General features: G+C 36.6%; 1 protein-coding gene across 10 annotated transcripts; it reads right to left on the bottom strand.

The window, feature by feature from the left end:
- Positions 1–4,960: 4,960 nt before the first annotated feature.
- On the bottom strand, positions 4,961–18,104 carry LOC18425752 (uncharacterized). Of its 10 annotated transcripts, none has more exons than XM_020662198.2 (8): positions 17,961–18,104; positions 16,200–16,327; positions 14,331–14,392; positions 14,156–14,238; positions 11,457–11,565; positions 11,275–11,336; positions 5,940–6,041; positions 4,961–5,347 (listed from the first exon to the last, which is right to left on the bottom strand). In XM_020662198.2, the coding sequence occupies exons 1-8, from the start codon at positions 18,000–18,002 to the stop codon at positions 5,222–5,224; spliced, it is 714 nt and encodes a 237-aa protein (XP_020517857.2). In that variant the 5' UTR covers positions 18,003–18,104; the 3' UTR covers positions 4,961–5,221. The 10 variants fall into 10 exon arrangements, with proteins under 10 accessions (XP_020517857.2, XP_088709207.1, XP_020517856.2 ...); XM_088853081.1 differs by having other exon boundaries at positions 11,275–11,288; positions 17,961–18,101; XM_020662197.2 differs by lacking the exon at positions 17,961–18,104 and adding an exon at positions 16,506–17,247.
- Between the last annotated feature and the right edge of the window lie 1,077 nt (positions 18,105–19,181).

Here is a 19,181-nt window from a genome sequence, read left to right as displayed (position 1 = left end):
AGATATGATTGCACAGATATTACCTTATAAAGTGTTAGGAGTCAATGTCGATAATTGATGCAAAAGTGGGTAAGAATGTGAATATGTGACTTCATTTCATTAGAGAATGGTATGCCATATCAACTATAGTAATCCTTATTATAGATGAATTTATATTTGATGCATTTTGCATAAAACCAATATAGATCCTCATGCATCTCTATTAGCTCGATAAAGTAGGCCACCATGGATTGAAAGAGGTGGAACTATGAAAGTCATGCTGAAGTATGATTTGAAAGAGGTGAAACTGTAGAAGTCTTAAAGTGGTATGTTTTCTCTTCATCCTTTAAATCCCATCTATTATGAAGAGATCTCTCTACTCTATACATCTCCATTGTTGACATAAATTTCAAGTGAATTAGGTCAATGGATTCGGAAGTTGTTTAACTTTATTGATTATTTGTTTCATGGATTTTGTCTTTCTGTCTTACCTATGGACATAATAAGGCATTTTTTAGTAGAATCTCATTTTCACTAAAAATAAAGATTTGCCCATGTAAAGAATTTATCGAGATATGTCATGGATGTGATGGATTGGTATAAACTGAGTTTTTGTACCTCGATAATTTACAATGGCAGTTTGCAACGATCCAACCTGCATACTTCAAGCTTGTGCAATCATCTCAGTAGAATTTGAGTTGTTTTTGGGGTTTTGAGTGGAGACATCTTACCATGGTCTTATAAAAAATCTTCAATAAATACAAACAAACTATGCACTACCTTAGTAGCTTGGTTTTCTTAATTTCATTATTTAAATACTGCCAATAAGTTTTCCTCATAGATACATAGAATGAATGTTGTCTTTAGCTCTCTTGAATTTGAATTTTAGTTAAAATTAATTAAATTTATGTATGCAAGTGTGTTTCACAATTTTTATGGCAACAACTTTTAAGTGTTGTATAAGGGAAATACTAGATTTACATTTAATACTAAACAATACATGTTTATGTTGCATGGTGGGGAGAGAGAGAGAGAAATAGAGAATTATATGTATTTTTGCCTCTATGAAATGCTTCTTATATTTTTTTTCTTTTCTTAAATATGAGTTCCATTAATATTGAATATCCGCAATATTGTTTTGTTTTCTCTTTAATACAATACCACTGTATTCAGGAGATAGTTGGAGTTGTAGTTGCAGGTTTTCTAAGAGTCATAAGAGCACAATGAAGAACATTCCAAAGAATTTTTATAAAGATATCTATGACTATTATACTTTTAAAATTTGAAATATTTAGTAATACAATAGCCTATCCAATTAAATGCTTTTATGTAAATTTTATGGGTATCAAACTTTAGGAATGAAAGTTTTTAGTTCTGGAAATTTACTCACTGCACATCATTTTTTTTGGGATCATTTCTAAGAACTGCTTCGATTTGTAGTTAAAATGTTTTTAAATTACTTCGTCAAATCAAGATCGTGTTACTCCTCTTGAAGTGTGTAAAGCTTGAATTGTACACACTCCATATGGAGAAATAGGCATTACTTCTATCATGGGTATAATGCAAGGATAGATACAATCATTACTACTATGTAGATGATGGCTAAGATATGACGACACATATATTAACTTCTAAAATGTTAGGAGTCGATTATCGATAATTGATACAAAGGTGGATAAGAATGTGAATATGTGATTTAAATGGTATGCCATGTCAACTATAGTGTTTCTTATTATAGATGGACTTATCCAATATAGATCCTCATGCATCTCCATTTGCAAAATAGCGCAATAAAGTGGGCCGTCATGGTCTGAAAGAGGTAGAACCATAAAAGTTTGGCTGAAGTTTGGTTTGAAAGAGGTGGAACTGTGGAAGTCTTGCAATGGTATATTTTCTATCCTTTAAGTCATGTCTATTATGATCTTTATTACTAGAGATCACTCTACTCTATGCATCTCCATTGTTGACAAAAATTTCAAGTGAATTTTGTTTCTGCTTTACTTCAATATTGAATTGTAGATGCTCTCCATATATGAGAAATAGGCATTTACTTCTATCATGCGTATAATGTAACGATAGATACCATAATTTCTAATAGGTAGACGATGGCTAAGATATAAGATGACACTGATATTACTTTCAAAAGTATTAGGAGTCAATCGTCGATGGTTGATACAAAGGTGGTAGGACATGAATATGTGACTTTACTTCATTCAAGAAATGATATACCATGTCTACTATGATGCTCCTTATTACAAATGGACTTTGCATACAACAAGTTAACAACTAATTAATGACGAAAGAGAAAATAAAGATCCTCATGCATCTCCATTTTTCAAACAACTCAATAAGGTGGGCTACCATGATTTGGAAGACGGTAGAAGTTTTGCTGAAGTGGTATGTTTTCTCTTCTCCCTTTAAATCCCATATATTATGATCCTTATTACTACTCTCTACTATATGCATCTCCATTGTTGATTCAAAGTTCAAGTTATTTTGTTCTTGTTTCACTTGGAAGTTGGAACATTTGATGAATGAGTTCTCATGGTAGATTTTATTTGTTTGTTTTATTCGCTCAATGGTTATTTGTTTCATGGATTTGGCTTTTTTGTCATATATCATACTTATAGATAAGACAAGCAAGGTATTTCTTTGTAGAATCTCATTTTCACTAAAAATATAGATTGCCCTTGCAAAGAATTTATCGGGATATGTTATGGTTGTGATAGATTAGTAGAAAATTGATTTTTATACTTGGATTAATTTACAATGGTAGTTTGTAGTGATCCAACTTGCTAACTTCGAGCTTATCTAGTCAATTCCATTGGAGTTTGGGTAATGTTTGGTGTACTAAGTAGAGCCATCTTATGATGGTTTGATAAAAATTCTCAATAATTACAAATAAAATATATAAAAATCAATCGACTTAGACAATAGTGGAGCCATCTTATGATGGTTTGATAAAAATTCTCAAAAATTACAAATAAAATATGTTATAAAAATCAACCGACTTAGCAATATCAACTGGGCTTTTATTCTCCACTTTCTCTCTCCCCAAGTGCCCTCTTGGCTTTTATTATCCATTTTCTTTCTCTACAAATAACCCCATTTGTGGATCTTATCCTCTATTTTTTTTATTATCCATTTTCTTTCTCTACAAATAACCCCATTTGTGGATCTTATCCTCTATTTTTTACAAGAACGTGTTTCCTTAGAGGAAATGAGGACAATGCCCACCTTTTTGTTTCGGTAATTATATTATTTTTTCATTGCAGTTTCAGTTTCTTAGAGGAAGAGAGGACAATGCCCATCTTTTTGTTTTGGTAATCATACGGGCTTCTCATTGCAGTTTCAGTTTCTAGAGAATGAAAGGTATATAGAGAGAGAAACATAATTTTGGGATGGGGATTTTGAGGAGAGACTTAGCTTTAAGAGCTGTAACAATTGTTAATTTTCAATCATGAGAAATATTTTCAATGGTGAGAAAATTTTGTTGCAGAGTGGATATATTTTCAATGGTGAGAAGGTTTTGTTGCAAAGTGGATTGTGGAGTTACACAAAGAGAAAGGGGAGGCCTGCTGAGGCTGTTAAGTATGACATTTGATGTTGTACTTGCCTCGGAGTTCAGTTTTCAAATGAATTACTTTATCTTGGAGTTGACGACGGTGTGGATGAGAAGAGATTGCGGGCCAAGTTACCAATGTACAAAATGAAATATTATGAGTATTTGTTATGATCAAGTGCTATAGTGTATTTGATGGACCTTCACTAATTGATATTTTCTTTCTTGGTACGTATAATAGTACAAATAAGTCTTCAACCCTTAAATTGATAATTTCCAATGCTAATAGAGAAAGTACACTCTCTATATGTGTCTGAAAAAAGTATCTTACTAAACATGAAAAGAGAGTATCCACTTTTTCTCTTAAAAAAATGTGTACCTAGCTTCGTTATTCCTTATGCTATCTGATTTCTTTCTCGGTGTTATTGCATTTTGTTACGTAGCACTCTATGGAGAAATATGTATGGAAAATACTAAAATATTGGGAAGAAAAAAAAATATTGAACATGTTAAAGCTTATTACACAAAAAAATTGTTTGATACTTCTACTCTATTAATTCAATATATCAATTTTTTTTGTTACAAAAAATGGCAGCACCTACCTCTGGTTTGAACAAGTTTGAGCTGGGGAGTAAGACTTCCGCAAAGAGGACTTAAGTTCTTTTCACACGTGCATATGTTACATTTTGAAAATATTTCCCTTTGCAACAACAAATAGATTTCAAACATTTGTAACTACTATTTTTTGGATGTGGTTGTGTATAAATGTATCTAACAAGCTCATATTCATTTTTTGGATTAAGATTTAATTTGCTGGAAGGTACATCAAAAATTTTCTATTGTTTTCAATTCTTCTTTGTCCTTTGTCTAATCATGAATGAGGACCGTCTTGGATGGGCGTCTTCACCTTAACATTTTATCCAAAGATCTGTCTTTTTCTCTTATATTTATGTAGCTGATGGATTATTTATTTTCTATTGTTTCTTGCCTATGAAATTAATAGGACCCCATACCATTCAATGTTTTATTGAAAATCCCCTATTGTGGGGTGTGCTCACTTTCTTGCATTTACTAATTTGAATTGTTTTAAACTTGAACACTTTCTTGCATTTACTATTTTGTATTGTTTTAAACTTGATCACCAGCTAACTCTTTGTCAAGATACGCGCTCTTTCTCAATATACTAAATTTGATTTACACGTGTGCATTAAGCTAGTAAATATAAGAAAGCCACAACCGAAGCATATTTACTGCATGAACTTCAACAAAAAGCTAAAAGAATTGCCCTTTTTCTCTAAAGAGGAAAAATCCAAAGAGGAAAGATTATTCTTGTTTGTTTTTCAACTGCAGTTCAAGTTTTCAACCATCACATGTGATCTCCATGAAGCTAAGATATAAGATTTTCAAGAGAATGGGTCATACTCATCAACTAATTCTTTTCCATCATTAACGAATTGAGAAGTATCATACAAATGAGACACAACAACAACAAGAGGCCGATGACAAGAAAAGACGCAGCAGAGATTAACGAATTGAGAAGTATCATACAAATGAGACACACAACAACAACAACAAGAGGCCGATGACAAGAAAACATGCAGCAGAGAGAGAGAGAGAGAGAGAGAGAGAGAGCAAGTTCTCAAAAATAACAATACACCAATAATTACTGGTGCACAACTTTTAAGAATCCATTTTGTGTAACCAAACCGCTCCATCAAAACTGAACTCATTTCCTGGTTCAAAAGATGCTTCAAGTTCTTCAAAGCTCTGATCAACTCTCAGATCCTCAGTGACACGCAATTCTTCCTGGCATTTCAAAATAATATCACTGCATAAAAATGAACATCTACTAATAAAAAACATAATAGTAACTTTATGGGATCTTTTGGGGCGACCTGGAAAGTACTTAAAAGACCACAGCAATGGAAAATATTGATGGATAATTCCAACAAAGTTTTGGACATGGGGAGTATTGCGAAAACAATTTAAGAGGGAAAAATGAGTTATAAATTATAGAACGATGCATAATTGGGCTATTGCTTTAAAAAATGGGTTATTTCCCAATTAAACAGCCCATTAAATACTAAATATTGAGCAAATAGTACATTAATAGCAACTGAATTATGAACTCTTCTGTGAAATTCTGACCATTATATTCCACTCCTATTTCTATTTGAAATGTTTGTGCACGAACCGAGTAGCAATGACATAATAATTCAACAGTTCAGATATACTCTTGAAGGATTAATGGTCCAGAACTCAGTAACAAGTCATCCAATATTCGATCTGAACTGCCTTGATATTTTTCTTGGCAAGTGGCTTAGAAAATAATAAATCAAAAACTTTTGGGCATCAAAATAAAGTGCTCCAAAACATGATCATTTAGGAGATCACATACCTTCTCCACATATTCCGCAACAGTGGAGTTAATAACCTCTCGGATTACATGGCCATAAACTTTTGATGGTCCAAGGATCTGCAAGAGAATGTGCTTGGGTATCTGCAATGATTTAATTAAAACATGAACTTAACAGCCTAAATTTTTGAAGTATTGAAAATATTCTTGTTTTCCCATCATGGTACTCGCAAATAATCTACTTGCAATAACTTCTTTTAGTGACCTTTGTTAACTTTTATTTGAAAGTTCATGTCTAGGCTTAAATAATGGAAAAATGGAACTTTTTCAAACCCCATTAGTGTTCCAAGAGGAAGCTCCAAATGGCCTTCCTTTGGGGCAACCAATCTAACCAAAAATACCCAAGCCTTGTCAAATGGACATCAGTATGTAAACATAAGAGGGAAGATGGGGCTTGGTATCGAAGAATTAAGGAAATTAACTTCAAGTGGGGAAGAGACTAGGAAAAAGTATCTTGGGATGCACCACTTTTGGGAATCTGTGACCACAAGTAGAAATTCATAGGCTGGGAAAGGCATCCATAGCACCTTAGTTATCATGGATGAGCATTCCCATAGAGTAATCTGTGATGATGGGCGTAAAGAAATCAGCTAGATTCCCTCTCAAGATGGATACTTGTACCTCAAGAGTGTTCACAAAGGGATTGAAGTGCATGAGAACAGAAACAAGGCCATATGGAAAAATCCGTCCTCCTATCTCATCATGGTTCTCTTACTTGGCTACCAAAATACGCTTCTCACACATGATACAATCCAAAGGGGCATTCACGTGGATAACATATGCTACATGTGCAAATCTGTAAATGAAAGCCAAGACCACCTATTCACTACTTGTAATTTTGCCCATCACATTCACCAGATAGTGTAATGCAGATTCAATACCTTCTCGATGGTCACTTCAATGGTTGAAAAAGCAATTTTCTGACAAGTTCCTTAATAGAATGTGAAGGGTAGATAACCTATCGTAATATGGGTACCTTGGTAATATAGGAACCGGAGGGTGAAAGAATAACAAAATCAATACATTCAAGTGGTCATAGGAGAAGAACTTGGAAAATCCAAAATATCATTCTAGAATCTAGATACTCACATACCGGTCCAAAAGAATGGGAATGATAGCGTTATCTATGAGAGATGAGAACCTCCCCCTTGCACCGAGAGCCTTGAGTGAGTATTGTAGCAATGATATTTATACATACAAAGCTATTAAGATCTTATTTATTTTTATTCGGTTTTATGCCAGGGAGGTCAACAACTGAGGCTATTTTCCTACTTAAGCAACTGATTGAGAAGTTTAGGGTGAGGGGAAAAAACCACCACATGGTCTTTATTTATTTGTATTTTTTTTAAATGATTACCGGTATTAAGAGTTAGGAATGAGTATACAAAAAGGACCCCTTAATAGGGTCGTATGTCACCAATAAGGTCAATAGATACAAAATTTCTATACATTTTCATTCTGAAAAATCAAGACTCTGGCTGTGTACAAAAAATTATTGGGCTCCATTCTCAAAAGACCCTACTGCTCCCTCTTTCGTGAGGGAGTCAGCTAGGGAGTTAGCTTCTCGTCAAATGTGGACCTAGAAAACACGAATCTGGCTGATGATGTCAATGATCTCATGGAAAATGAGAGCCAGCCTCCAAGGTTGAGCAGCAGAGCCCATGGCCCAAGAAATGATAGATTTAGAATCTCCTTCAATTGCAATTTGGTCGCCTCAATCAGATATATATGCCCCCAGGCATTCGAGTAAAGCACTAGCCTCAGCTGTAATACTATCATTAAAACCTATGTGTTTGGAGAGAGAGCAGATGGTGTAGCCGAAATGGTCTCTGAAGAGGCCTCCAACCCCAGCTGGTCCTGGGTTTCCTATGGTACAGCCGTCAAAGTTTAATTTGCTCCTGCCCAGTTCTGGAGGTCTCCACAGCGACGCACGAGCAACCCTCGGAGTGGTGGATTGGATCAGCAGTTGCCAACTTAACCAGAAGTCTGATGTGGAAGAGGTTTTGAACTGCTTGTGGTTCTTGGTCCAAAAGATGACCATGGTTATAATTTTATCCTTGAGCCTCACTGCCGTAGTGCTTTCACCTCTGAACATTCTACGGTTTCTTTCGATCCAAATGGACCACAAGGTGGCAGAGACTGTAGCCTTCCAAAGTATCACCCCTAATAGGCCATGGAAGGAATTGGGAAAGGTTGAAGAGGGCTGGGACAGACTGGGGGTGACCCAAACCCAAAGAGTTGGAGGATTTGCCCCCAAAGATATTCGGCGACAGAGCAATGAAGGAAAATATGTGCATTCGTCTCTTCGGTGCTTAGGCACATAGAACATCAATTGCTTTTGTAATTGATCCACAGTGAGCACCCTTTGATAAATGGTCAGCCGACTGAAAACTTGTAGCTTTGGAGGAATAAAAGTTAACCATGCTTTGATCAAAGAGGGGAAAGCCTGAAGGGGACTGCGAGATGACACTGAAATCAAGCAACATGAGGAAACTGTGAATGACCCCAGGGGTTGGGTGACCAAATGTGTCTGTCTGTGCCAGTGAGAGGGAGGTAGATGGAATGCATAAGGGCTTCGAGTTGAAGGAAAGACTCCACCTCTTGGTCACGCAGGGTGCATCTAAAAGGACCAAGAGCGACTGTGGTTGGATTGGGGAAAGTGGTCAAGGACCGAAGCTTCTCTATCAGAGGCAAGCAGGAAGAGGTCGGGAAAAGAGTCCCTCAAGGGAGTGTCGCCAACCCAAATGTCAGACCAAAAAAGTGTTCGAATGTCGGTTCTAGGGAGGATTCTTGTGTGAGTTTTGAAGAGATCGTAGCAGCGAAGAATGGAGCCCTAGAAGCCAGAGGAAAGGCTATTGGCCTAGTATGGGGGCAGCCATCTAGATGGGCCAATGCTGTATTTACTGTGTAGAACCTCCAGCCAAAGGTGGCCCACTAGAGTGAAAAGACGCTACCACCATTTGGAAAGGATTGCAGTAATGGAATCTCTTATACTCCGGATGCCCAAACCACCTGACCGTTTCAGCCTGCACACCTTGTCCCAAGCCACTAGATGATATTTGTTGGCTATGCCATCCCTTGACCAAAGGAAATTCCTCCTGTTCTAGTTAGGCTGCAATCAGCAGGGATGTGAAATAGGGACATTTGATAAATGGGGACATTTGATAGAGTTGCCTTATTGAGCATTACTCTCCCAGCTAAAGAGAGATAATAGCCCTTCCAACCTGCAAATTTGCGACCGACCTTGTCCATAATATGTCCCCATAGGTTTTTTTGGGTTTCCCTAAACATAGGGGTAGGCCGAGATATGAAGTGGGCAAACAATCTACCCCGCAGCCCCAAGAATGTACAAAATGGGCAGTGTGTTGGGCATCGATGGCTACCCCCATCATTCTGATTTTGTTCAAGTTCATTTTGAACCCCATGACTAACTGAAAGGCTTTGACGAATACGAGAAGAGCCTGGACTTGTTGCTCAGAAGTGTCATGGATCTAGAGAAAGCTTATGATAGAGTATCTCGAGATTTGATTTGGTGGTATTGGAAAATAAAGGAGTCTCCAGACATTACATCAACTTGGTGAGAGATATATACGAGGTAGCGATAACTAGTGTGCGAACAACGAGTGGAGAGATGAGTGAGTTTTCAGTGACAATGGTCTACATCAGGGGTCAACATTGAGCTCATACCTCTTTGTTTTAGTTATAGATGACTTAACTAGGCACCTACAAGATGAGGTGCTATGATGTTGTTCGCAGACGACAATTTTGATCAATGAGACCCGAAACAAAATCAATACAAAGTTAAACTTTTGGAGGGATTCTCAAGAGTCTAAAGGTTTTAAAATTAGCCGGAGAAAGACAGAGTATATGGAATACAAGTTTACTAATAATAGGAGTAGATATGAGAAAGTAGTTAAGATTGACAACCAAGAAATACCAAAAAGAGTGCACTTTCGATATCTTGGGTTAATAATCCAGAAAAATAAAGAGATTGAGGAAGATGTGGCATATAGAATTAGAGTTGGGTGGACGAAGTGGAGATGTGCAACAAGAGTTTTATTTGATCGTCATATACCAATGAAGCTAAGGGCAAGTTCTAGAGGACAGCTGTGAGGCCAACTTTGCTTTATGGGGTGAAAAGTAGGGCAGTCAAGAAATAACATACCCATAGAATGAGTGTAGCTGACATGAGGATGTTGAGATGGACGAGTCGCAAGACAAAAGGGGATAGAACTCAAAATGAATACATTCACGAGAATTTAGGTGTGGCACTAATAGGTGATAAGATGAGAGAAGTAGACTTTATGCGTGCTGGCCATGTGCAGTGCACACTCAGTACAACACCTTCTAGGAGGTGCGAGTTAGTTCAAGTCGAAGGCTCAAAAAGGGTAACAGGTAGGCTCAAAAGGACATGGTTGGAAGTAAAAAGAAAAAATATGAGGACTTATCGTCTCATTGAGGGTCTGGCCCTTGCTAGAGCAAAATGGCGCACCAGGATTCGTGTAGCCGACCCCAATTAGTTGGGAGAAATCTCTGATGATGATGATAATATACACTTTTTACTTATTTATCATATTGATAAGGGAACAAATAATAAATGTTGCAATGCACTTCAAAGTGAATTTGAAGCATATATCTTATTTATAAGATGCCATTAGAGATCAAGTGAGCTTTAGTAGATAAAATCAGTGTTCGCAAAATCGAACCAGAACGGTTAACCAGACATGGGCCCGGAAGCGGTTTAACCGGCCTAACCGGTAAACCTGCCGATTCAACCATTCTAACCGGGCATGTCTCGGGCGGTCAAAAAAGTGTTGGAAAAATAAAAAAAATCTACTAAAATATGAAAAACATATAAAGAATGATTAAAACAAAACACATTCAAATGAAGTTGAAAACTAATGAAAAACTAGATTTTAATGAATCGATTTTTGAATTAAGTGAGTATTAATGACAAAAACAATTTTTAATCTTTACCATAATGTAAAGAATATAAAAAATGCATTACAAACCAAATTCCTTATTTTGGGAATTTATATACAATTTTTGAATTTTTTTTTGTTTTTAAAAATACCGGTTGATCACCAAAACCACCCAAAACCGGAACCAACCACTGGCCGGTTCCAATCTAACCGGGCGGTTAGATCGCCCGGTTTTTCTAACAATGGATAAAATAGATTGCCATAAAATGTTCTATTCAGCCAGTATTAAGTCATCAGCAATACAAGGAAAAGCCAACACTAAAATCTTGATTTCTAAAACAATAAGTATCATATACAAAACAAAATGGCAAATGATTTCTTCAATTTATACTTACATCAGGTGTCTTTCCTGAGTACCCCAAGATGTCCATGCCAAGGAATCGAGAGAACAGCAGTACTAAAGATATCAGACTTTCAAATGGTGCAGTAAAAAGGAGGTGTTAATTTATCCCCCTTGAAAGCATGTAAAATTCAAGTTCTAGCCCACAAATGCCTGATCCAGTCATAATAAACACACCTCCTTTCACCCTTCTAAACCCTGGAATGGGTTGTGCAGCTTCAACTAGCTTGGAAAAAACTTCATCAAAAATCTTCTGCGTCTTAGCACCAGATACAACAACTTTCATCTGAACACAAGACAACCCAGAACATAACATTAGTAAATTAGTGTAGCTATAAGGTAAGAAAGATAAGGATCCACCTGATTTTATGTGGACTAGTGTTCTAAACTCAGCGTCAGGTCGGGACTCACTGGGGTCCTAAGCTCGAGTCAAGGTGAGTCAGCTCCGCTAAGTCTATGTCTAAAAAGGCCTAGAAATGGATGGACTTGTGCAAATCTCGTGAAAAGTCTTGCTGGGTTCCTAAGGCGAGTCCTGAGCCCACCCTTCAAGATTTTAAAAACTTTATGTAGATGCAACAAATCATATCATATTATAGAAATCTAATAAAGAAACAAGAAATGATATTTTTTTTTTTTGCACAAAATTGTGTTGCATTGGAATGTGGAAGAGATGCAAATAACTAATTCCTCTAATCATGGAAGATTTGTCAAGGTATCCTAGGCCTTCGCAAATATAATGGTTTTTTTCTTAGTCTCTTCATCTTTCGGTGCAGGGACGAGAATGGCTTCGATGGAATTCAAGAGCAACAGCATTATATGATAAACCAATCCCATGGAGCATGAAGGAGAAACAAAGATGACAAGAATCCAGTGGAAAATTTGGAAAGAGAGAAAGGACCAGATCCAGGGTAGAAAAAAGACATGCAAAACTCAGTGGCAATGAAATGCAACAATGTAATCCCATGATGACCAACAGATAGATGATAGATGGGACAACAATAAGGAAATCCAAAAGCTCTTGAAGATAGTCATCCATGCTTTTCTGTTGCAGGCCAAAGCAAAGTGCCAAAAAAAGAATAAGACTCCATGAATTCTTTCACAGTTCATCCAGGTTGAAAATCCCTCTAGGGTTGAAAAGCAAGCCCTTTTGGTGACACGAGAATGCAGCAAAATTTTCAGTGAACCTTAATTCATAAAAGGTTGAAACTTAAAAGTAAATTATGGAAACAAGAAAATTTAAGAGAAAAAAATAATAATATTGTGGAAGTCTGTGGCCCTCAAAGGAAGAGCTTTCAGAAGCCATAGTATAGTGAGGTTGGGGTGCTATATGTATTCGTACCCTTGATTGAATTGCCAAGAATCCCAACACCATTATCTAATGAGGGTGAGGGGTCTACAAACTCTTGGATATGATATATGCCTACAACATTCCACTTAAGTCATTATCATAAAACAAATATATAAAGGAAAATCATAAAGATAAACACTAAAAAAGGAAATGTTTAGCTCAAAGATTCACTTCAAATAATCAGATGAAGGATTTGCTTCCAGTAATGAGATGACTTACAAAAGATTTCCAGGTTCTATAGAAATGCAGAAGCACTGAGATGCATTACCAATCAAAAGAAGAAAGGAACTATCCTCTTTTCTTCAATTTAAATACAATAGGCATTAAAACTTGGTAACTAAGTTGTTTTGATTCGAATGGGTCACTCCACCTACGGTAAAAGCGCTCATCTCCTATAAGCTCCATACCCCTTGGCCAATGGCTGGCAGAGCCATGTAGAAGGCAACTGTAGCGGCAACCCTGTGAACCATTTGGGTGGAAAGAAACAACCGTATTTTCTGAGGTTCAAAACTACAGCCTTCTTCTCTCCTGAGCAAGGTAATCTCCATGGCGACCTTTTGGGCCTCAAACCACAAGACCTTCTCGGGGATACTAAGGACCCAGTTCCTACCCCAATGGAAGAATATTCTACTCCACTGTCCGAGACAGCCACAAAGATCCAACTTTTGGCAACCACCCTCAGTAGGAACCATCAAACTAAATTTTGATGGCTGCTCCTTAGGGAACCCTGGACCGGAGGGGGCTGGGGGGGTTTTAGAGACCACCTTGGCAATGTTCTTCTTTCTTTCTCAGAGCACCTTGGCATCATGGAAGCACATATAGCTGAATCCCTGGCCCTCCTTCAAGGCCTGAAAGAGCTTAATCGCTCTTGGGGATTACACCTCATCATTGAAGGAGATTCCAAGAATGTTCTCTCATGGGATAGTAGGGTTTCTTCTCGGCCATGGTACCTAACCACTACATTCGATGAAATTGATCACCTTTGCAAGGATATGGACATCTTATGGTGGCATACTTGGAGGACGTCCAATGTCTACGTGGATCGCTTGGCGAAAGAGGATGCTAATAGGCAATTACAAGACCAAGCCGGGGTCGTCTCCTTTTTTGAACAAGACCTCTGGCTCAGCTCGCTTCCTTAGCACATCACCTGGCCTCTCTCGGCCTCCTCATTTATTGTATTTTTAGAAAGCTTCATGTAAAACAATACATTGGGCGGTCTTATAAGCCTTTTTGTATATGATACACTAACTGTATTTTTCCAGTCCACCCCGTAGGTGGTGAACTTGGCCTCCTCTCTATTGTACATTACTTAAACCAGTAATACAAAGTTAACCTTTCTCAAAAAAAAAAAAAAGTTGTTTTGATTTATTATTTACAAAATAAATAAATCCTGGTAGAGATCAAGTTCAAAATCCAACTTACTAGAACAGTACCTAGGACAAAACACCTCTAAGTCTGATATTTCAAACCAAGCAGTTTATCTCAAGTACTAGCATTTTCCACAAATATTAACTGAGTTGATTATTACCTTTATCTCTCTAGCTTTAGAGACATTAGCAACAACTGCGAAGTTTTCAGAAGCACTAGTAGATATGTCAACATTTTCCACACCTGTAGATGACAAAAAACTAGTAGAAGCATCAAAGGGAAGAACAATGAAATGGATTAATCAAATTATGTTGGGAAATTGACATGCTTTGTACCTGGGGTTATAGCATTCACCACAGCTGGAAACTTTTTATTCAATTTTCTTAAGACAGGATTCCTGAAATGAAGTTATGCACATCGCATTTTCAATCTTCTTCCATTAAAATTGTATGAGTTGTCAACTCATTCTTGCAATAACCTTTTCTTTTCCCCTCTCTTGATAAGGAAACAAATTGTCATGACCTAGTAACTCACAATCTAACTCGAGCTTCATGAAAAAAATGAGAGGAGTTTTATATTTGACATGTAGAAAACTCAAGCAGAGAAAAGAATTAGGCATCTATATACTATGAGTGGACACCCATTTGCGTGCTTGCAAGCATACAGTGTGCATAGAAGTTTAGTAATTAGTTGAAAGAACGGAAAGGTTCAAGAGGGTCCTCAAACCACATATTGACAGAGGGAGAGACTCAAACGACCTAATCTCGTGCATAAGGAGTCACAAACTATAAGAAACCAACGCCATGAAAAGACCCCCATATTTGTCAAATATCAAGGGGTTACAGATCCTATCACAAAGGTTTTACACATCATATCAAGCTATCTCCTTTCTAAGGTTTACAACAAGGTCTTCAACATTTCTCAAGACCTTTAGAACATCTCTTACATTAAAGTGAGTCTAAGGCTTACCACAAGGTCTTCAACATTTCTCAAGAGCTTTCAGTGTTTCAAAATGCGGACCGCCCAGCGCCTAGGCGGTCCAGGGGGCTTGGGCGCATCGCCCACGCCTAGGCGCCAAAAATAGGCAAAAAACCATGGGCACCCAGGAACCGGCCTAGGCGCCCACTTGAACCCACTTGAGTGGCCGCCCTGGGCCTGCACCCCACCTAGGGGCGGAAATGCAGCTCCTTGAGGGTATTTTAGGTCATTTTTTTAATACTAAAGGGGAAAAATTGTGGGTTTTAGGTTCATTTGAAACCTAAAACCCATTAGAAGCTATTTTAGAGAGAGAAAAAGAAAAAAGTTCTACTAGGCCGCCTAGGTTCTGGGCACCCGCCTAGGCGCTGGGCGGTCCGGACCCGCCCGACGGCTTAGGTACCGCCTAGCGCTTTTTGAAATACTGGGAGCTTTAGAACATCTCTTACATTAAAAGTGAATTTCCAATAATTTCCTCATTCTAAGCCACCTTTCCATATTAAGCAAGTCCCCATGTCAAACAACATATATACATATGTACATATTCAGACAAGATTCACATAATTGGAGCTTTCCTCCTCTTCTTAATATTTGCTTGATTGATTAAACTTTAGTTGTATACAGTTCTCAGATTTGAAATTCTCTTCTCTTCTCGCTAATTTTGGAGTCAAATAACTATGGTTAGCCAAGTTGCCCAAGTTTGGCCACCAATCTTAGTAGGGCTACATTCTAACTCCCTAAAGTTTTAACAACTAGTCTCCTTCCCTAAGCAATATTACCCTATGGTTCCTGGAGTTAAGGTTTTCATTATCTCACCGACTATTCCTGATAAATTTGAAAGCAAATTTGCCAAACATTTCATCAAAAAGTTATTTCAGAGATAATTGTAGATTGCGGTCCATGACATGACATGATAAATGCGATGCTGATTAAATTTGAACCATCAATCCAACCAACTAGATATTCGCCAGGCAAAGCAATATCATATAAGGAAAACTACAATTCTTCCATTACATAAACTAAACTCAAAATAATTGTGCCCAGAAACATAAGCAAAATTAAATCTCAAAACCATTGCAGTCAGAGGCATAATGTTGATACAATCTAAAAATCAAATAGAAAAAAACAGAATTTAACTTCCATTATTCAATAGCACAAATGATATTGTAAGGAAAGGAAAAACAATCAGAGCCGGAGACAAGTGAGATCTTGAACATATCGATTATCACCTAATAGGAAACTCCTGATGCCCGTAATCCATATGACAAGAAAATCTGGATTTGGAGAGCGTTGCATTTCTAGGACAAAAAGACAATGCTGGCCTTTGACAATGCGGAACCATATTTCGAAGTGCCATCTGCATCAAATTACAAAAAAAATTCTTCTGATTTAGGGAAATACAAAATAACAATGCCAAAAACCAGTAACCACGAATGTGGAACCATATTGTTATCAAAATAGAAGCCAGCATATCACACTTCTCTAGCAGCAAACTTTTTTAAGAAATATAGAACCTTCTATCTACTAATTATTACCTGATGCAAACATATCCTTGCCCATACTTTCTCTTGTTTGCTCATCAATTATTTAAGTTTATTAATCAAGGGAAAAGAAATCTGATTATTAGCAGGCATTTTTATTTTTCGAACATCCCCAAATAATTTTCATTACAGAACTAGAACTAACCCCAGAAATAACCCATTGTTCGGTTCCAAATATCATTTTGTAGAACAAAGGATGAGTTTTCAAGCATAAAAATGTCACAGGCACATCAAATTTTGCAATTGAATTAGAAAAAACAGAAAACTACTAAAATTATATATAATGACCTATCCTGTTTTGCAATGTTTTTCTAATTTTCCTAGGACCTCGGACCATGGACTTGGCCCTGGCCCGAGGCGAGTAACTTAGCTGAGTCCAAGTGGACTCAGCTGAGTCGTGTATAGGCCCAAAAGGACCCAAAAAATAAAATAAAATAAAAATTGTAAAACTGAAACAAAACCAAATGTAACATAAAAAGTCCAAAAGAGCTAAAAATTTATATATAAAACATGAATTTAGAAAAAATTGATCCATGGTTGGAAGTATTTTAGAAAATTCTAAAAAAGAGGAAAATATAAAAATAGGCCATATGACAAGAAAAACTCAGAAATCATTGTAAAAGACAAAAACCAAAAAAAGAAAATCCAAATTACATACATAATTTTGCTACATTGATTGTTATATTTTTTATATATTTTATGATTTTTTAATGTTTTTAGGTGACCCGAGTTGGACCCGAGTACTCGGCTCAGCAAGGAGCCGAGTCCTAGTGGACTTGGTCAAGTCTTGAAACATTGCTGTCTTGGTTTAAACTGATGAATGTGGTAACCGAAAACATCAATCACACAGTTCACTCACCTCCCACTACAAATTTCAAAACTTGGGAAATTACCGTCCTCAGGTCTCGAACAGGCTGATGTATGTATTACGCTCAAGAAATATTCCAAGTGTCAGCTAAATATTTGGACAAATAAAACTACGATTTGGTCGAGAAAGAAATTTGGAAGAGTTAAAATTTCTGAACAAAAATTTCCACTGAAAATTGAAGGAATTATTCGAATATGTTCATAAAAGTAAATAACAAACATCTTCTAATCACTTCTAAATCAAGAACCCATACTACATATGATAGAAGAAATGGAGATTAAGTCTGTCTTCTATTAACAAATTGTAGTTTACTCATTGGAGCTTTCAATGGTACAATGCATATTCTTAGTGAAATAAATCAAAAATTGAAGACTAGGATGAAGAATAAACCAAGGAAAAGATACAGTTAATGGCTATTAGCAAAAACTTACAGGAAATCACTCAGTAATTTCCTTTTAGCAATTCCTAGATAAATTCAATGTAAATGCAGAACAAACCAAATAAAAAAGATAATCTAAGAACTATGAAGCTAGCAAAATCACGGAAAAAACTTGAACATATTGAAATGTCTCAAACTGTACCATAGAGCAGGAACTACAAATGGGGTTAAGTGTTATCTCCATGAACCAGAAAATCAAAAACCTCCAAAAACCTCTCTCTCTCTCTACCAGAAAATCAAAAACCTCTCTCTCTCTCTCTCTCTCTCTCTCTCTCTCTGCAGGTTTAACCTGTACGAGGGCAAAAAATTAGCAACAGAAAAGTTTCACGTGTACACAGCGCTCTCGCGGGAGTACATGTACACTTACTCCCTCAAGCAAAAGACCCAGGTCCTTCTCTCATCTAGGATTGCGGAGACTAGGAACGCACATGCAGGATTGTGGAATTGGATATTTTGCTTTTGTTTATGTTTTTAATCAATATTTGTATTTTATAAATATGTAGCCCAATAAGGCACATAAACCCTCTAAATTTTATTTAGATATTAGTTTTAGAAAACTGAGAAACAACAATTACACTAAACATTTTACAACGATGCTTAGTCCACAAGTGAGAGGGCGATTTTTTTTTTCTTTTTGAATTCCTTGCAAATTGTGTGAATGCTTAATTGGCATCCTATTATATGAGTCATTAGTGAACTAATACTTGGATTTCTTGTCCTCAATGGTTTTGTATATGGCATTGTCTCATGCTACCTGTATGGAATTTCTCATATACCTTACTAATATGGTCAAGCACCACACTTAGATTTCTTAGCTTCAATAACCTTGTATATGGCATTGCCTCATGTTACATGCGTGTGATTTCACATTTACCCTGTCCATGTAGTCAAACAACACACTTAGATTCCTTGGCCTCAATGGTTTTGCATATGGCATTGCCTCATGCTATCTATATGAGATTTTTTATATACCTTGCCAATTATTCACCAACATGTTACTTCTGGTTTTTAGCCAAGAGAAAAAAAGGCCTATTATTTTCACTTGTTTCTTAAAAATGTTGTCCACAACTGGTTTTTAAGTCCAAAGCTCAGATTCGGATTATAAGTCAAAATAATAAAATCAATATTAATTTTACAAAGCTGTTGATATTATTATATATATAAAGAAATCTTTAAGTGGCCTCAACCTTAACAATAATAAAATAAAGAAATATAATATCATTTCTTTTTGACATGCTCAATAAGTTTCAAATCGATGATGTTATCAAACTATTCAATAATGGCTCTCACTATTCTTAATATGTGGTTGTCTTAATAATAACAAAAATTAGTCCGATATAGTCTAGCTTGCTAGATCAGTAAT

The sequence above is a fragment of the Amborella trichopoda genome, chromosome 1 (genome assembly GCF_054954075.1).
Source record: "Amborella trichopoda isolate Santa Cruz 75 chromosome 1, AtrichopodaSantaCruz75HAP2 v2.0, whole genome shotgun sequence".
NCBI lineage: Eukaryota > Viridiplantae > Streptophyta > Magnoliopsida > Amborellales > Amborellaceae > Amborella > Amborella trichopoda.
The sequence above is the reverse complement of the archived record's forward strand: the minus strand, read 5'-3'. Positions and strand labels throughout refer to the sequence as shown.